Source organism: Manis pentadactyla, chromosome 14, assembly GCF_030020395.1.
Source record: "Manis pentadactyla isolate mManPen7 chromosome 14, mManPen7.hap1, whole genome shotgun sequence".
NCBI classification, from domain to species: domain Eukaryota; kingdom Metazoa; phylum Chordata; class Mammalia; order Pholidota; family Manidae; genus Manis; species Manis pentadactyla.
This window is the reverse complement of record NC_080032.1, coordinates 7,469,166-7,488,463: the sequence shown is the minus strand read 5'-3', so window position 1 is coordinate 7,488,463 and position 19,298 is coordinate 7,469,166. Positions and strand designations below refer to the sequence as shown.

The 19,298-nt window shown below is 54.0% G+C and overlaps 1 protein-coding gene and 1 long non-coding RNA gene across 4 annotated transcripts; one reads left to right on the top strand and one right to left on the bottom strand.

Moving 5' to 3' along the window:
* Window positions 1-430: 430 nt before the first annotated feature.
* On the top strand, window positions 431-2,452 carry LOC118924235 (uncharacterized). 2 transcript variants are annotated; one of them, XR_005029514.2, is made up of 4 exons: window positions 431-569; window positions 814-1,106; window positions 1,773-1,925; window positions 2,291-2,452. It is a non-coding gene; the product is annotated as an uncharacterized LOC118924235 (long non-coding RNA). The 2 variants fall into 2 exon arrangements; XR_005029513.2 differs by having other exon boundaries at window positions 814-1,925.
* A 4,417-nt stretch (window positions 2,453-6,869) lies between these two features.
* On the bottom strand, window positions 6,870-16,243 carry SEC14L3 (SEC14 like lipid binding 3). 2 transcript variants are annotated; one of them, XM_036908780.2, is made up of 13 exons: window positions 15,949-16,066; window positions 15,741-15,867; window positions 14,995-15,070; window positions 14,691-14,734; window positions 14,502-14,561; window positions 13,324-13,512; window positions 12,322-12,417; window positions 11,642-11,702; window positions 10,420-10,503; window positions 8,816-8,922; window positions 8,275-8,414; window positions 8,009-8,178; window positions 6,871-7,172 (listed from the first exon to the last, which is right to left on the bottom strand). In XM_036908780.2, exons 2-13 carry the CDS (start codon window positions 15,762-15,764, stop codon window positions 7,051-7,053), a joined length of 1,173 nt encoding a protein of 390 aa, XP_036764675.2. In that variant the 5' UTR covers window positions 15,765-15,867; window positions 15,949-16,066; the 3' UTR covers window positions 6,871-7,050. The 2 variants fall into 2 exon arrangements, with proteins under 2 accessions (XP_036764674.2, XP_036764675.2); XM_036908779.2 differs by lacking the exon at window positions 15,741-15,867 and having other exon boundaries at window positions 6,870-7,172; window positions 15,949-16,243.
* Between the last annotated feature and the right edge of the window lie 3,055 nt (window positions 16,244-19,298).

The window sequence follows — 19,298 nt, the reverse complement described above, 5'->3', positions numbered from 1 at the left end:
TCACCAGGATACATGTTCTTGCCTCTGCCCACTCCTCGCCACTCCCTGGGTGTGCCTGGCCCATCCAGCCTGTGTGCCTTTACTTAGGCCGTGCCATCTGCCAGAAATGCTGCCCAGCTCCATCTCCCTCCGTTCCCAGCCTTCAAGGTCCAGCCCCAACGGTACCGGCACCATGAGCCCTCCATGAACCAGACAATCATCTCGCCTCCGCCATCACACTCCACCCTCTCCTTGGACAGCAGTTATGAGGTGACACCCACAGAGAACATGGATGGAATGCTTACTCTGTGGCAGGCACTGTGCTAAGTATTGTGTTACGTAACCCTAAGTGCCTATGCAATAAGTTTCATCATCTTATAGATGAGAAAATTATGTCCACTGTGCAATAAGCCTTCCAACAGCATCAACTCTTGCTAGCCCTATTAAATCCTATGTGAATGGGGCAACTTTGGAGCTTTTTCTAAAATCAGGAGGCATTGCGGGCAAGTGGGGGGCACAGGTCAGGCAATGTGGAAGTACTTGGCCTGGGCCCAGCTGAGCTGTGCCCTAGGCTAACCTGTGGAGTCCAGGTAAGGCTTGTTCTTTCCCAGCCTCCTCTGGGCCCATTTAAGGAGGCTTGTGTGTATGTTGGGGGTGGGGGGCAATGTTGCTTTTCATCATGGCCACCCCCTGGGGGCTTCTGCATGTTGCTCTGGTCTTGCTGCTTGGTAGGCCTGGGCAGTGGGGCGCCTTTGGGAGCTGAGGTGGTGGGTGAGGGTCCTCCATCTGTGTTCCCCTGCCCTCCCCACCTCTGAGCTGAGCCTCCCCCTGCAGCTGGTGAGCCCCTGGAGGGTAACTCATCCCACCACACCCGGCCTGGGCCGCAGCGGGAGCAGGACCTGGCAACCTGGGGATATTGGGAGGAGACCTTCCTGATGGCCGGGTGCCCTCAACACTCAGCCCTACCTCCCAATGCCCACTGCCCCTGGAGTCCTTTGCTTCCCTCCCCACTGAGAGCTGAGGACACCGGGGCCCTGGGTCACCTGTTTGTCTTTCCTGACCTTCACCCTGTACTTGGGAGCCATCGGCTTTGTCCCAGGCTGAGCAGGACCATCCTGGCATCCAGGGTAGGTAGCCCTGCTTCTCCAGGTTCAGGCCACACCAGCAGGCTAAACCCAGGGACAGGGACCGACTCCCACCCTGCACCCTGACCTCTAGGGCAGAGCCTGTCATGCAGTAAGTGCTTAGCAAACACTAAACAAACACCTTAAGTTCTTCCTTTAACCCCCAAAACTCCTTTCTTGTCTGTGGTCTACCCTTGGCCCGTGGGTTGAGACAATCCCTTTTAGAGGCTGAGTGGCAAGGAGGTCAGAAGCCCAAATGCTAAAGAGAATTAGCTTTGCGCCATGCTTACACAACACAGTTCTCACACAGACAAAAGGCAGTTACTGTTAGGGAGAGGGTAAAAGTAAAGCCAGCTTTCATTTTAATGCTATTTGTATAATCTGAATCTTGTCATAATTGCAACCTTTAAATGTTTCTGGAAGCCCCCTTACTTGGGAGTTTGAGCCTGAGTTCTGCAGCTGATAGCTGCATGTAACCACGGGCAGATGGTAGCAGGACTTCCCAGCCTCACCTTCCACATCTGCAAACAGGGGCAATGGTGCAGCTCACAAAGGGTCTGGGGCATAGCCCCTAATGGCAGCTGATGAAACTCAGGGCTAGTCAAGCCTCTGTCAGCAGCTTCTCTCTGGCCCTCCCACCCCATTACCTCCCCTGGGGAACTTGCCCAGGGCTTGCCTCCCAGTCTGGCCTTGGGGACCCGCTGGATCATGTTGACCTGTAGCACCATGGCCCCCACCTGGCCCTCTGAAGGACCGCCCTTTCTGAGAAGCCATCACACCCCACCACATGGCCCCTGCAGGTGGCCCTCCAGGTACTACATGGTGAGTCTTGGGCTGGTGTGTGTGTGGAGGGGAATAGAGTGTAGACCCCTGACAATTGCCTAAAGAGAGGGGCAGAATGTGGGCCACATGCACCATCCTGTTTCTGGCCTCCTTTGGTCTTCCACCTTTTTGGGGACAGGTGTGACCTCACTTAGTAAATCAGACTGGGGTAGGAGAACTGAAGTTCAGCCATCTCTCTGAGCTCTCATCACCCCATCTGTAAAATGGGCATTAACAAGCACTTCTCAGATCGTTCTGAAATAGATGCAATTATGGTTGTGACCTACCCACTATGCAGTAGATGCTTACTGGAGGGTGGCTGTGACTACTTATCTAGAATGACCCTCTTCCCTCTCTTCCCACAGATACTTTGCCATGTCCCCAGGTGGAAGGCTCATGCAGGCCCTAGAAGCCTGTGTCCAACAGTGTTAAACAGGGCCATGAACCTCTATGTGAATGAGTGTGTGGCCTCTCAGAGCCAGTACCTGAAGTGTATCAGGTACTTATCTCCCCCCGGGGTCTGTGGGGCTGCAGGAGGAGCAGGAGGGAAGGCAGAGGGGAGGGTCTCATTCCTACCTCGGGGTCTCATTTAGCTGGGCCATTGGTGTAATCATGTGGAGAGGTCTGTGCTGTACTTGGTCCCTGGGGACCACCGTCTTTTGTGTCCGGCCTGAACTTGCCCACCTGGGGTGGGAGTAATGCGGCAGAGGGTAAACTGTCCTTCCCAGCCAGGGTGCAAGCTGTTGAGTGGCTGCAGGGGCCTTAGAGTCTTGTCACTTGTGGATGATTTTGTAACATCTGCCCTTGCTCAGGCTAAACACATCCCCAAACTCAAGTAATGGGGTGGACATTGTTCAACGTGGTTTTAGGGAACAAAAAAGTCCCATGGTGTGAGCCTCTAAGGGCTTCCCAGGAACTTGTTCTGGCTGGTCTCCAAGCCCTCTGATCTCCTTGGCCGTCCTGCAAGTACGTCTCAATAGGTCCCAGGGCTGGCCCTTGGTCCCAGCCAGATAATGAGCCGCTGCGGTTCTGCGTGGAGGCCTTCATGCTCAAGGATGCTGAGGCAGATGGGGAGCGGAGGGCGCTGCCCCAGGCCCAGCTGGGGGCCTGGGGACTTCCTTCTGTTACTCTCTTCTGCTGCTCCCCAAGGCTATTTTGGGCATAGCTAGGGGTCAGCCCAGGAAAGGAATGTTGGATCCCCAGTTAGGGTCTCCAAATAAAAATATAGGATTTCTGTTTAAACTTGAATTTCAGCTAAATAATGAATAATAAAATATAACTGTGTCCCAAATATTGCCAGAGACATATCTAAACCAAATTTTTAAAGATTTAACTGGGTGTCCTGCATTTTATCTGGCAATCCTCGCCCCTGAGAATGGCAGTGGGATAAGGGTAGCAGAGCTGGATCTGGAACTCACAGCCCTGGATCTGGCCTGCGTGCTGAGCAAAAGGCCAGGCCACCAGGGTCTCACATTTCCAGGCGTGGGATAAAGTCTGGGATCAGGCCTGGCCCAAGGATCACAAAGGGAGGTTGGGAGGGCCCTCCACTCCAGAGAGATCTTGACAGATGTGATCGTGGTTGGGGGAACCTGGGCCCCGTGGCCTCTGTCCCTCTGGGTGCTGAAAGCCTGGAGCTACTCGAAGCCTCCTTCCTGTGCAGTAGATTCTGTCATCACAGGAAACCCAGACGTCTGAAATGCAAATGTCTCCTTACAATAGCCATACTCAACCCTGGACTCTGCCCTCTTCCTTTTAAGAGCTGTATGCAGTGTTACTAGTTCATTCACATATAGAACAATATATGAAAATCCCAAAGCCTTGAGAAATCACCAATACTTAAGCATATGCTGTCCCACATGGCCTGCCCTGCACTCCTGGGCCATCCTGAAGTGCTCCCCAGCCCCGTCCTTCCCAGCCTCCTGCGAGACGCTGAGCGACTGGCCAGTGGCCAGTGCCGGCCTTCAGCTGTGTCTCTCTGCTGCTGATTCTGTCCCTGCTGACTCTTCAGAAGGTGCTCAGGGCCTTTCAGCTGTGCTCGCCTTTTGGCTGCCTGGGGAACACACTGAGGGAGGCCCTGGCTAATCCCGACGCCCAGGAGCTGAGGCCAGCGGCGGGGACAATGGAGAGACCCTCTTCTGAGGAGGAGGTTGAAGTGGTGTTCTGTCTACCATCCAGGAAAGCTGGGAGGCGGTGGGCCCTTCAGGAGGCAGCTAAACAACCTTTCATAGACATACAATAAAGTTTTCTATTTCCTTAGGGCTCTTTTCTTGCCTTAAAACTCTCTGGCACTTGTGTGTGTTGGGGAACACACCTGACCTCTTAACTGCATGGTGTGAAAGTGGATCCTCCTGAGAGGGCCTGCAGCAGGGGACCCTGGGAAAGGCAGGATCTGGTGCCTAAATCAGCACGTGATTAGCACCAGCCCCAAGATGGCTTAGTCTCTGCCCATAGGATGCCCTGGCCTGGGGTCTGCCTGCAAAGTGACCCAGATTGCCAGATATGACTCCTCTTTTGGGAAACAGCCTGCAGCCCCCAAGGGCAGCTGAGGCCTTCCCTTCCCCAGCAGTTCTGGGCTGCTGCCACTGGCACTTGACTGCCCTCCCCACACGCAGTGGGAAGTCTGCAGGTCTTGGTCCTCCTGCCCCTATACTGCTTGCTGACCACTGCTGGAGTGGGGTAGGGCCCCGCGGCCAAGGCTGCAGAGTGGGGTCTCTCTTCCTCCCCCCACACCTCTTCCTGGATATTCAGGACTGGAGCTCAGCGTCTGGCCCCTGAATGAGACTGGAGACCTGGAGGCCGGAGCTGGGGAGGCCTGGTGCCCACAAACAGTGGGCACGGTGTGGGAGCTGGTTTGCCATGGCTGAGTGTCCGTCTCTGGTCCTTGGCCCCTGCCCTGACCTGCCTCCCTGCGCAGCCCCTGCCTCCACGAGAAAGTACCCTTCTGCTCACAGTGGGTCTGTGAGCTGCTGCAGAGGAGCTCAGACCAGTTTGGGTACCTAAAGGCACCGCTCTCAGCAACCTGACCCCCAGGAGGCACGGGGGCCACCCCTCATCCCTGGCCCCGCTGCAGCACGGGGGACCTTTCCCTCAGGGGACAAGGGTGAGACCAGCCTGTCCTGCATGCTGCACCATCACCTCCCAAGGACACCAAGACATCCTCTGCCCACAGGCAGGTGCTGCCGTCATCTTCCAAGAGAGCGGATCCCCCTTCCTTCCCTGCCCTGCTTCCCCGTCTCCTTTGCCGCATCCCTCATTTGTGGTGTGGCACGATGCCCAGTTACACTTCAATTTTAGATAAACAATAAATACATTTTAAGTGTGTCCCCAAATATTGCTTTTCTCTCCTCCTAAATCTGACAACCCTCTCTTCTTGTCCTCCCTCCTTCTCCACACCAACCCTCCCCAGCTCAAAAAGTTGGTAGTCTTGTCCTGTTCTGGAAAGTTGCTACAGTAACACAAATTAGTGGTGGGAGTAAGCAGGTGGGGAGAGGGTAGATTTCACTGCAGCCCTATTTCTGGCACCCACAGGCTGATGGAAACAAGACCAGTCAGTGCCTTTTGGGAGCTCCATCCATTTCCCGTCTATGAAATGGAGATAAAACCCTGCACCCGTCAGCGCAGGTGGAAAGTGCTAGCTGCTGCGGAACGTTTGCTTGATTAATCTCAGAGTGGGGCCTTATTCTCTGCCCTTGGGCAGCCCTCACTCGGCTCCTTCCCAGAGAGCCCCTCCCCAGCAGCAGCCAAGCCCCTTGGTTCCCACTCGCCCCCATTCTCTGCGGATTTCGGTTCCTCCCCGCAAAAGTTGCATCTCCACATCTGACGTGGGGCAGTGACGCCCTGGAGTCTGACCTCTCCCTCAGTCACCCAGGGATCAGGGGTTGTGTTTCCCAAAGGCCATGTGAGCAGCAGACGGGATGCTGGGCTTGGAGGTGTAAGCCCGGCCTGCCCTGCTGTGAGGTCCTTGGGTGAGCGCTGCGTAAGTGGGCACTGGGTCTCTATTGCTCCAGCTGCCCAGTGGGTGGAACACATTCCGGGGACTGGAGGGGTGACACTCAGGACACTTCTACAGGAAAATCTAGGACAAACAAGTCATTCCTTCTCTCCTTGTTTATAAAAGTGGGGTTGTAGGGCAAGGTTTTATGGAACAATTAAGAGTAATGTCTTTGGAGTATAGAAAAACAAAGAAAACCCCTGGGTCTTGGACCTGGCACTTAAGAGCTGTATGTTGTTGGGTGAGTGACTTCACCTCCCTGAACCTTAGTTTCCTTATCCGTAAGTGGCGAGGATAAGTGGCCTCAGGGGAGATGTGAAAGTGATATGAACTAACTCATTAGACGCTTGGCACCAAGTGTGTGTACAGAGCACTCACCAGATGATAGGTGCAATTTATTGTTATTATTATTATTTCCAGGTAGCAGCTAGAACCAGATGTGACTTCCTTTGCTTCCAGGAAAGTTCTCTTAATTACTTAAAGCAGGCTGTGCGTTCCAAGGGAAGGGGGTGAGGGGCAGAGCAGAGGGTAAGGGAAGCTGTGCGCCTGGAGTCAGACAAGACCTCATGGGGGTGTCTCCTACCTACCCAAGGGGGCAGCCCCTGCCAGGAATCTGGAGGCTGGATCAGCCCCGCCGCAGTCCCATCCCTGTCCAGAGTTCTGAAATCTGCCCCGTGGGCTCCTTTCTGTCATGCACACCCACGGATCACCTGCCCCCTGCCTTCATTCAACTTCACAAGTACACACGGGGGCATCTACTACATAAAGGGTCGAAGTAGAAAGGATTTGGAGTCTCAACTCAGGTTTCTCATAGCTCATCAGGAAGGTGTTCAAGCACACACAAATGCCCAAGGAGCAGTAAGGCAAACGCTAGGGGATTCATTTTCCTGTTTCTTGGGTTTCAGTGACATCCACCTCCTGCTGTTACCCTCTTCTCTTCCTCTGATGCAAACTTGGCGGACGGCTCTCAGACCTTTCCTGATTGGAACAAAGCATAAGTCTTTCCCCAGGTAGCTCTTTCTTTCCTCACTAATGTCACAGAGTCAAGAGGACTAATGATCGATTTCTGAGGGGGGACTAACACACAGAGAGAGCAGGAACGGGGCCAGGGCTCTCCAAGGGTCAGGGAGCTGCCTAGACAGGGGTGAGCTCCTTGTCGTACTTCTGCATGCCCTCGTCTGGAAGCAGCACCTCCACTGTGAAGCTGACCTTCTTGGCGTGGACAAAGCTATAGGTGTTGTCAAAGCGCAGGACGTCTGGGGGAACAGATGGACAGAAGGGTAGTTGAGCCTGACTTCACACTCCCTGCCTCCCTGCTCCGGCCGTGAGTGAGAACACGCTGTGTTCCTACCTGCTGTGTTTGCCAATCTGGGCCAAGTTCCCACCACTCCCGTTCCCTTCCCCATGGGAACTGCCACCCCCTGAGCGGGGCCTGTACACAGACACTGACCTCCTGCTGGCGTGTGCCCAGCCTGGCTTTAGTTGCACCAACCAGCAATGAGAACAATGGCCTTTGCACTTATTGTCTCCACACCTGGACGTTCTCATGTGGTTTTGAGGGAGGGAATGTCAGAGGCCTCCCGGCCCGCTTGGATGAAGTGGGATGCTGGGCAAGACCTGACGTGCCCTCTGCCTCCACACAAGCACCATGAGAGGCAGGGGTTGTAACCTCTGCTTCAGTGGCAAGTAAAACAAGGGTCCAGATGGGTAAGACTTTTGCCCAGCACTGTGCAGCTACCACAAGGCTGAGGGGGGACCCTGGCGCCGCATTCAGCCGTGTGGCTCTGGACAAGTTGGTTTACTTCTCAGAGCCCCAGTTTCCTCTTGGGGAAAGTTGTACCTGCCCTACTATTTCTTGCCTGCACCCTGTGTCCCGGGTGCTCTCAATTTCTTTGGGGCCTGTGTGTCTCTGGCTCTTGGCGCCTAGTAGGTATTCATGAGTGTGGACCAAGTGGGCAACTGTGTGAATGAATGGCGCTAACTTAGACTATATGTCCCCGGTGGGGGGTCACTGCCCCTCCGTTTCCTCCTGTAAACCATGGAACAAGTGGCTCCAGCCTTCCAGAGCTGGGGCCCACCAGGGCAGACTTACAGACACCAGCTTCCGAGCAGGTGAGGCTGCCATCCTCGGGCACCATGTGGGCGTTGTAGCGCTGGCTGGGCAGCACCTCCGTCATCTCCCCTGCCCGCTGCCGCTCCCCCATCTTGGTCTTTAGGAAAATCCCAAAGCCAATGTCTGCACCATCGGATGAGAACTGCCACCTGTGTGCGGGGTTGGGGGATAGGCTGCTGCTCAGTCTGCTGGGTCCTTGAGAGGCTGGGGCCCAGCTGGAGGTGGGCTGGTGGCCTGCCTCCTACCTGAGGACACAGCCTGGGAACAGGATCTCGTACTCCACCTGGTGGGAGGAGCCGCGGCTGATCTGCACTGAGTGTTCGTACTGAGCTTTCACCTGGTCCCGCACGTACATGGACTTGGGGATCTCCCCACCATAGTTGATCTGCAGACATAGGACAGGATAGCTTGCTCCCCTCGTCTGGCCATTGCAGAGTCCATCCCGTTTAATGCTGTTTTTCTTGTCTGAGATGCTTTCACCATCTCCTGGACGTATCCTGCTCATCCCAGCCCTTCCCACCGCCAGGAAGCCTTCTCTGACCCTCCAAGCTGTCAGGACCTGTTCTTGGAAATTCCCCTTCCAGCTCATCGCCTTGGGGCAAGATTTCCTTATTTCTTGTTTGCCTGCACAGCTGTTGAGAGCCCTGTGAGGGCAGGGCTGGGACTGTCTAGCTTAACACCTGGCTCACGGGGGTCTCTCCATAGACATTTGTGGAATGAATCTGTGGATGAGAAAGGAACCCAGCTATACTCCTCTCCCTTCCCCTGTCCTGGGGATCTTCATACCTTAGTTAGACATTTGGGGTTCCCATCTGGGTCGGTCAGTGTTCCCCCAAACTGGACAGGCAGTTCCTCAGGATTGATGAGTTTCAGCAAACCTTCCTTCCAGTTGTCTATGGGCAGAAGGTTGTAAGGGTGGTTGTTGGACATGGAGGGAACCACTGGCGCCCTCCATCCCTACAGGAGGGTCTGAGATGGCATAGAAGGCCTGCAGGGGCTAGGCTGTCAGGGCTGATTCCCCAGCCTCCCAGGGGTCAGGCTGCAAGAGGTGTCTTCCAGCATTGTGTTGCCATGGAAACATATTTCCCCAAATCATAATACATTTGCACATTTTTGAGAGTCTCCCAGTTATTAGTAGTGAAGATAAGGGTTGTCTAATTTTCCCAGGGAGACTTTAAAGCTCAGTGGGGTCAAGGACCTCACTGGGGGCCACATAGTGTGTACGTGGTGTAGCCAAGCTCAGACCTCTTGCTGGGAGATGGACGGCCCCGGGCCTTTGAAAGGGCCTCCTCTTCTCTGCTCTTTAACCACAACAACCATAATGCCTATTACTGTTCCTCACGCCCTAGGTAAAACTCTAAGAATTCTGGGTCCTGGGTGTCGCCATGGCCTCAGCCCTGTGACCAGTACAGGCTCCCCCACCATGGCTATGGGAGATTTTGTGCCACCCGGGGAATGAGAGCAAAGCCCACAGTGCCTGGCCCACCAGGGGCAAGTGCACAAAGCTCTGCGTACCACCAATTGGGGCAGAGGCCCGGACATGGGCTTGGAGTGTGGCACTTACCTCACTACTCCAGGATTTGGGGGGGCCTGTGACCCACCCAGCTCCCTATCCTGGCGGAATGGGGCAGAGGCAAAGATTCAGATATCAGGAAGGGACAGAAATCAGGGATTTCCTGATTTAATGATCTGACCATTCTGCTTTCAAGAAGTTATCTTCCAAGTTCAAGGTCGGGGGTTTGAGTTTAAAAACTATTTCCCTTCTGTTTTTTTTTTTCTTTCCCTATCATTAAAAAAATTTCCTCTTTGTAAAGTAATACATGTCATAAACGTTTAGAAAATACAGAAAAATACAAACATAAAAGGCCACTTGATTTCTTGTTATCCACAAATTAACATTTTGTTGTATTTTCTTTTAGAAAGTTTTGTTTTTACAAAAATAAAATCATACTATCCACAGCCCTTTATGAAGTACTTTTTAAAAAACTTGATGACATTTCTCAGGACCTCAAATCGTTTTCCATGACTGTCCAATAGTCCATTAAATGGATGCGTTTTTATTGACTCATCTGGTCCCTTCTCTCTGAGCCTCCCTTCTCTGAATCACGTCCCCTTTCCTGCTCTTCTTCCTCATTCCCCTCAGCCCAGATGCCTTTAGAAGCAGCGACGTATGAGCGTGGAAAGGGCACTGAGGCCTCCAGCCCAGAGACTGACTAGCAACCAGGCTGAAGCCGATAAAGAGGAAGGTGTGGAGACTTAGTCATTAAAGACAGGGAATAAGGCAGAGGGAGCCTGATGGACTCTAAGTGTAAGAGCCACTTCCCTTTTGGGGAGGAGGAGCCTCTGACTCGAGGTGCACGGAGCTCAGACCTGGAGCTGGAACTACTTACTTCCCAACACTATAATTTTTCTGCGGGTGTCCTCGCTCAGGAAGGGCTTCATGAGGTTGTAGCCCACAGGGAACAGTTTGGTGGCTGGGGAGAGACAAGCAAGGATAATGGGGGAGAAAATCATTCCATGGGACCACCCTGTCCATAACGCTCATAGCCAAGATACGGAAGAGTCATGAATGACCCTGGAAGATTCCAGTGCCCGGCACCTGACAAACGGTCCAAACAACTGGTCAACTCGCCAACGAGCAGCCGACTAACCAACCACCCACTCCATCACCTAACCCATCATCAGCCAACAAAACAGCCAGTTAATTCACCTTCCAACCAGCCCATTGGTCAGTCCACCAACTAGTCAGCCAACTCACCAAATAGTCAAGCAACCAGTCAACAAATCAGCCAACCAGAAAACCAATCAAACAATTAAACAACCAGCTGACTCCCCAGACAACTGGCCTGCTCTCTCCAGCCAGTCAACCATTCAGACAACCAGAAGCCAACCATTCAAGATCCAGCCAAACAACAAACCAGACAGCCAATTAACCAATCTGCCAACTAGCCACTCACCCACCTACCCAACCAAAATGTCAGTGGTCACACAGTCAGTCAACCAGGCTAACAACTATCCAACCAACCAACCAACCATCCATCCATCCAACCACCAGTCAATCAACGAGCCAGTCAACCAGACAACCAAGTAACTAATAACTACTAACCAATCCACCAGCCAACCATCAAACACACATCTATCCTTCCATCTACCCACCCACTCAAACAACAACCCAAATACGGCCCCAGGCCTACGAGCAATACAACTGCAGTGGGAAATCAGAGGCCCTACTGCCTTCAAGGAGCAGAAAAGGCAACAAGGAAAGTAGGATGAATGCACACGGGACAACTGGAGGCCCCCAGAAGGCAGCAGACAGGAAAGGCTGCATGGGGCTGCGCCGGCTGTCAGTATCAGAGGCAGCTTGGGGAGGGAGAGACCGGCGTGGGCAGGAGAAATGAGGGGGGTTCCTGGAGGAGCTGCGGTTGGAGCTGCCTCCTCTTCCAGTAACTTCCAACCAGAGAAGTCACCATTTATGCAGCATTTGCTCTGTTCCAGGCACATTAAGAAATTTGCATGCAGCCAAGCAACCAACCTGTCTCAATACTACCCAGGACGAAGGCGCTATTGTCATCCCAGGGTACAGATGAGGAAGCAAAGTCATTTGCCACACACCTTTCACAATGAGCATGAACTTCAGGGTCTCTGGGTAATTCTCTTCAAGGAGGCCAAAGAACTGTGGAACCAAAAAGCCCCTGTCAGAGCCCACGCCTCCTCTTCCACCTCCATTGCCTTTGCAATGTCCCTTCTGGAGGGTTCCGAGGGCTGTGGAGGGTTCCCTTCTCTCCATCACCTCCACTGGCTCCTGGCGAGGACCTTCTCACCTCAGACAATAACAGCCTCTAATAAGAGTTATTTTTAGATTAAATCTTATAGTAATGATAATACAGTAATAATGATAACTGTTTATTAAATGTTTGCTATTTGCCAAGTATCCTACATCCCTTTGAAATGCAGACGATTAGTGTCCTCATTTTGTAGATGAGGAAACCGAGGCATGAACAGGTGAAGTGACTTGCCTGAGTCACGGGGCTTGGGGTGACAGTGCCAGGACGGGTTGGCAGAAGCTGGGCCCTGTGGCCTCAGGACAGTGTTATCTCTGAGGCCTGTTCTGTGGGATCTTTCAGGAAACACAGTGAGGCCCTTTGGGTCCTGACTTGCAGTGATGGGGCCCATGAAGGCCACCACCTTCTACCAGATCCCATCTCTGAGTGGACAGCAAGGTCACAGACCACCACTGAAGGACACACAGGTTATTAAAACAAGCAGGGGGCACCCAGGGGCCGCGTCCTCACCTCCTGGTACACTTCCACCAGAGGTTTCCAGAAATGCTTCAGTCCCAGTCCCTCACAGTCAAAGATCATCACAATGGTCTCGATCTTCTTCCCCAGCTGCAAGGATGAGAGCAAGGAGCAGTTCCTAGGTTTGGGTGCAGGATCAGAACTTGGGACATGGTGACCCTAGCACATGACCCCTAGTGGCTTCTCCTGTTCCCTATTCTGTCTTTAGAGGAATCAGTGGACAAAACAGTGAATTCATCTCATTTACCCACCCATCCATCCACCCTCTGTCCATCATCCATTACTATCATCCATCTGTCCATTAACTGACCCACCCATTCATCAGTTCATTCATCCATCCATTCATACTGCCATTCATTCATCCACTCACCCCTCCTTAATAAACTGAGATTTATTAAGCACCTGTTTTGTGCTAGACACTGAGAGTATAACATAAAAAGCTCAATTATCCACAGTCCTTGTCCCCAAAGAGTTCACAGTCTGGATGGGGAGACTGACAAGCAGCCAGGTCGCCGCAGTCCCAAAGTGAGGGTTGCAATGGGTCAGCACAGGAGCTGTGGGAACACATGTTTACCAAGATGGAGCCTCAGAGAAGGTGCCATCTGTTTGAGACTGGAAAGCAGAGAGCTGAGGGCAGCGTGCAGGGTAGGTGCGTGCTGGGGTGGGTTAGCCAGACAGAGGAAGAGCAAGGGAAAAGACTCAGAGGGAAAACTGGCATTGTTGAGAAATATGTATTAGGCCCTGGGTGTTAGGCCATATATTTGCATTATCTCATTTAATCTTTGCAACTGTTATTATTATTACCCCTGTTGTGTTGGTGTGGCTCAATAGGTGAGATGACTTTCCAAGGCCACACAGCTGGGAAGCAGCAGGGCTGGTGTTTGACCCGGAGCCCTCTGACAGTGATGGCAGAGAGCACTGCTGTGTGCCTGGGACCGTGTCCCTCGGCAACCTCACCCGCCCCCATCTGCCTGCCCCACTTGGTCCCGGCCTTACCCGCTCTGTCTGCAGGTCACATTCATGCAGGATGCGCTCACAGTCCCTCATCTTGGTCTTGAGCAGATCCTGCTTGGTGACTGAGAAGAGCAGGCCCTTTGGGTCAAGCGGCCCAACGATGTCATACCACACGGGGCAGCCGTCGCGGTCATAGCCACACAGGCCCCCAGGCATGTACTTCTGGATGACCTGGACACGGAAATTCAAGCAGAACTTGGCATTATGCACCTTCCCAGACACCCCCCACCAGATCAGGCTGACCTGGGTGGCCCAAGCGTGCACACACACCATGGTGTAAGCATAGTCCCTCCCCTGGAGGGTGGCACAATTGTCTAGCTCACAGCACAACAGTAAAGCTAGGCCTAGCTTGAGGCCTCTGGGCTCCTTATTTCTGCCCCTCAATGTCTCCCACACCCCTTTCCATGGAGAGGAGTTGGGCTTAGTGATGGAAGACATGGATTCTGAAGGTCAGCAAACCTGGTTTGAGTACAGATACTACTGCTTCCCTGCTGTGCATCCTTGAGTAAGAGATGCCACCTCTGTGTTCCCCAATCCGCCCTCTTCTGTAAGGTGGTTTGGATAACCTCACCCTCACAGGACTGCTGGAGTCCCCAGGATCACAATGGCAAAGCACAGCGCCTGGCCCAGAGCTCATGAGCCATGAATGAGACTATGACCGTTGCGTTACTAGGACACCATTGGTGGGACTGCTCTTTCCAACTCCTTGGTGGGCTAAGCATCTTTCCCATCCAAACAGGATGCTTTGAGCAAGGCCCTGTGGGTGAGGACCCAGAGGCACAAGCTGACTGGTGGTGGTGAAGAGCCTGGGTTCTGGGCCAGAGCTCAAGGCCCAGCTCCACCTTGAGGCTGCAGAGCTTTGGGTAAGCTACTTAAACTTTGCTGGGCCTCAGGGTCCTCACTGTGAAGTGGCGACGACAGCACTTGTGTCATAGGTTGTGATGATTAAATGAGCTAACACAGGTAAAGTCTTAACTCAGACCAGGATCTCATAAGCCCTAGAAATGATCATAATTATTACCGGAGATGTGCCTGCAGGCCTGGGGGTTCCATAGGCCTCTCAGGCTGGCTGCCCTTTGCTCATGGTCACCAGTGATCCAGAGACTGCGTGGATGGAAAGTCTGTCAAAGACTGGGTGTGTGTGGGGGGTGCTGGCTTACCTCAGGGGGCTGCCAATCCAGGATGTGGTCAATGTCCATGGCCTTCCGGAATTCCATGTACTGAAAGGGAGATGAGTGGTGAGGCCCCACTGGCTTCCATCGCCCCGGAGGAGGGGATGGAGGTGGGGCCTCCAGGCGATGCTCTCCAACAACGTCCCTCCCCGCATCTCCAAGGCGGGTGGCTCTCACCTTGCGGAGCATGGCCTCTGATTTCTGCAGGTCAAAACTCCGCGCTGTGAGAGGTTGGAAAGAAGGAGTGAGACAGGAAAGAGGCTGCCCTGCGGTTGGCCTGTCCTGGTCCTGGGCAGCGTGGAGCTATGGATGGCCCTGGGAGCCTGGGTGGGACCTTCTCGCCCCACCCCCTCCCCTCGCCTGGACCCGAATATGTGAGGCAAGATGGCGTGGCCACGTCCTGAGAGCCACGGGAGGTGCTGGAGCAGCTGAGACCAGACCCCTTCTTCCCTCACCTTGACCTCCCCGCCTCTGCTCTCACCTCGGAGCCAGCGCAGAAGGAAATAGTCATCAGGGTTGGGCAGGGCAGGCAACACATCCTGGACATTTTCTCGGAACTGGAAAGAGAGATGCTGGCTAGAGGGACTTTCCGTCTGGGCCTTGGTCTCCAGACCCAGGGACTGTCCCCATCATCTTTCCTCTGGCTCATGCAGCCTGGCCCACAGTGATGGGAGGATGGGGCGTGGGTGGGCAGAGGGGTGGGTGGGTGGACTGAAGAGCAGGTGAGCAGAAGGAAGGACAGGAAACGGTAAGGAGATAGAAAGAAGAATGGATGGATGAGTGGGAGGGTAGGTGGGGAAACGAAGGAAGGAGAGATGAGTGAATGCGTGGGTGGAAGGAGAGATGGGCGGGTGAACGGATGGGAGGAGGGCTGGCCAGGTGGGTGGGGGATGGAAGAAAGGATAAATGGGCAGGTGGGTAAGTGAACTGAATTACGGACATAGCCTTAGTTCTTTCCATGTGTTAACTCATCAACAATTCTGCCTTTCTGCATCCCATTTTCTATAAAAACAGTTAGTGCCCATGCGTCCCATCCTCTGCTGTTCTGTCGCTCTGACTCTTACGGGCAGGTCATCTTTCAGGGTCCTGGGGAAGGGGGGGAATGGCCAGAGGGTAGATCATCAGATCCTTCAGGTCCCACCCAAGGGCCGGCGAGGGAGGGGAGGGCAAAGCTCTCCGGGTCTGGCGCCTGGATGAGAAGCTGGGCCTGATCCGGGCTTGACCCACCCTGTTGCCTGCAAGTGGGGCCATTCTTTCCACCCCGGCCCTGCTCGGAGCTGATGTGACTGGGCACTGTGGGGCCTGACTCTGGGTGAGGTGACAGCTAAGAGACAGCGTCGAGGACGCATCACGCCTACAGAGTGAGGCAGGGGTCCAGTCAGCGCCCCCGGCACCACCCCTCATTCCCCGGGGGCTCTGGGGAAGGGGCTCTCACCTTGGCCAGGGTCTCTGCCTGCTTGGGGCTCAAATCTCCCACTCGGCCGCTCATGGTGCTGGGCGAGGCTGACGGAGTAGAGGCCACTGCAGACAGAGGCGAGCCTGCTCTGTAACCCTGACCCAGCCAGGGCCTTTTGCCCCCACTCCTGGGCGTGGTCTTGGGTGCCTCCTCCTTGGCTGGCTGTTGGATTGCACATTACATAACTGGGATTAAGGGAGGTCCTGTGCTTGGCTCTGGGACAGGTGCTGGGGGCAGGCGGGCACAGGAGGGCATGCTGGAGGTCCCCTGCCAGTGGAGGGAATGAGGCTGGGTGCCCCAGGACCCCCGTCAGTGCCCACAGGCCCCCATAGAAGGGGAATTTCAGGAGAGTCAGGACTGCTCTCTCAGGGCCCCTTTCTCTTCCTCTGTCTCCCCATCTCACTCAGCAAAAGACCCCACACCTGGTGCAAGGGCACCCCCGGCTCTGACGGTAGGAGGTGGGGGCTTGGTCAGCCTAGGAAGCGGTCCATTCACTTTGGGGGGTGGGAGGCTCACACCTTTTGCAACAAGCATCCATATTCAAGAAGGGACAAGCTGGCGCAGACAAATGGAACTCTAAAGTGTCCTTCTCTTGATTTCTTTCAAATCCTACCGTGTGGTGCTGGCCCCGTACCTGCAACACGGGGAAAGGCAGAGCACCCCCACCTTGCTGCCCCCTTCCCATTGCTGAGGTCATGAGCGCATGAGGGTCCTTGTCCAGGATCCTGCACCCCCTGGGCCTGAAGGGAGGTGGGACACATTGATGGCCTTGGAGCGTTGAGGGTGTTTCTTGGGATTTCAAACTCCTGATCAGTGAGGGGCATCCTCCCTCACTGCAAGGTAAGGAGGCAAGCTCTGAAGATTGCCCCAGGCTTTGATTTCTGTCATTGGGCCTGGTGTCCCACCATTAGAGTGCCTGCAAGTCCCAACCCTGCTCCCCACTCCCCCTATATGACCTCCCTTTCAAGATGATACCTCTGAGTGTCCCTTGCCTCATCTATAGGACAGGCCTACCAGGCCGTGTCCTGTCTTCCTTACAGGGTTGGAACGAGAATCTGATGAGACATACAGACTGCCAAGGGCCGCACATGTCTAAGGGATTATTCTTCTCTAGGTGTTGTAAGCTTTGAGGGGGCAGAGTCCCCGTCAAATGGCAGTCATTGTCAATGACTGTCCTTAAAGAAACCAGGAGTGCCTCTGCTCAAGACCACAGTACGTCCACGCAGCCACATCTTCCGGGCTTTGAAGAGGTCCACGTGGGCTGAAACTACCCCTCGGCTAGCCCAGGCCACTCTTCCCAGAACTCTCCCATGTGTCCTGCTCCTAGGGCATCCCGTGTCCCCACCCTGGGCCCTCTAGGACCTCTTGAGGCTGGCCAGTGTGGGGTAGTGCTGGACATGTCCTGTGCTTTGTGCTTCGACTGAATGGGGCCCAGAAGGAGAGGGGAGCCATCTGTGGCCATCCCCCTCCATCGGGGGCACCTACCGTGTGCACATGGGAGACTTAGGTAACCCCACACCCAGCCACGCCCCACTTCACATTCCAGCCTCTTTCTACAAAGTGCCTGGCTGCCGTCTGTCCCCACTTCCCGCCTGGCTGGCAGTGCTGGAGATCGGGTTCCTCCTCTGCCCCCTCATTAGCTTCTAATCTTGCCTGTTTCTCACCAGTCTCCTTTCTCGCTTGCATCCCTAGAGTGAGGTGCACCAGTTATTTCAGGGCAGGGGGAGCCAGGAGGAGTGGGGGTGGCCCTCTAGGAGCTGTGGCCCTTCCGAGATACTCCTAAATGCCTTTTCTGACTCAGACCACAAACGGGCATGTTGCACCTCCTGTGTACACATACAGTCATCGTCTATAGCGCCGTCCAGCTGAACTTGATCTGAGTTGTCCTATTGGAAGCCTCTAGTCACAAGGGAAATACGGTTCTTAAGACTGAAGAACTCAAGTTTTAATGGAATTGAACTGAATTTTGATTAATTCTACTTTACTTTAAATCACCCCAGTGGCTTGTGGCTACCGTGTGGACAACACGGGTTTACTACATTTATTTGGGACTCATTACATGCCAGGCCCCACTCTAAGTGCATTACTTAATTTGAACCCCCTAGGGGTACATCCCATTATTAAGCCCATTTTACAGACAAGCAAACTGAAGTGTAAAGTTAAGTAACCTGACCAGAGTTAAGCCCATGCAATTAACCACTTTCCTGTTGCACTCTTAGGCTGTCCCGCAGTAGCCTAAGCGTCTTCCATCTGAATCAGGGAGAGGACCTAGGCACAGAGATCATCCCAATGGGTGCAGGTGGCCTTTGAGCCAGACCTTGAGGAAAGGAAGGATGTTGATCAGTGGAGATCTGAGTAGAGGAACAGGCATCTCGAGTGGAGGGGCTGGCATGGGCGAAGGACTAGAGGTGGGAAGGCGAAAGGCATGTGGAGGGGCGTCCTGAGGATATTACAGGAAGCAAGATGGATCAGGTCCCTGCTGCACGGAGCTCACAGTCTCCCATTTGTTGAACATTTCAACAACTTGTGGAACCTTGAAAACATTATGCTCAGTGAAAGAAGCTGTCACTGACATGAGAGCATCATATCATTAATCAAAGCATTTGGAAACAGGGTGTCTCCATATTACAAAGAAAGAGAAAGTCAGCGAGAGTAAGACTCTTTTCTGAGGTTGCACAGCCAGGAAACGGGGGACCAGGATTTGAACCTAAGCCTGTCCGACTCTGGAACTTGCATTGCAACCACAGCCCAGCCCTGCCTTCCCCTGGAGAGTTTAACATCGTTCCTGGAACATAGTAAGTGCTCAATAAATGGGCCAAACCATCATCCTGGGTTAGGAAACTGAATCCATCCCCTGGGACTGCAGGGTGTCTTGAGGCCAGCGGAATTGATTTCCTTCCCTTGAAACAAAGGCTGTGGTAAAAGAGGACCCCTCCCCCACCCCCCACCCCCAGGACACATCCCCAAGTTGTGTTTAGCTCCTAGTTTGCCAAGCTCTCGGGGGACCATGGCGACAATCACCTAAGCAAACAATTGCTGTGGGGAAGACGGCTGCCCACGCCACACCCTGGAACCCCTCCTTCTAGGCAGTTACTAGGAAATGTGAATGGGCTGCTCCCCTGGCCCCCAGGTTCCTGGCTGCCTTCCCCTAGGTGGGGTGCAGAGGGGGCCCAGGAGGAGCCTCTCCAAAGGATGAGCATTGCTGGGAAGACACAAGTGGGGGGCAGTCTGAGACCGCTGTAAAGTGAGGGCGGTGGCCTTAAAAGGGGACATGGAAAGGGAATTGGGGCGGGGCAGGGTGCCTCACCAGAGTTCCAGTGGTGCTCTGG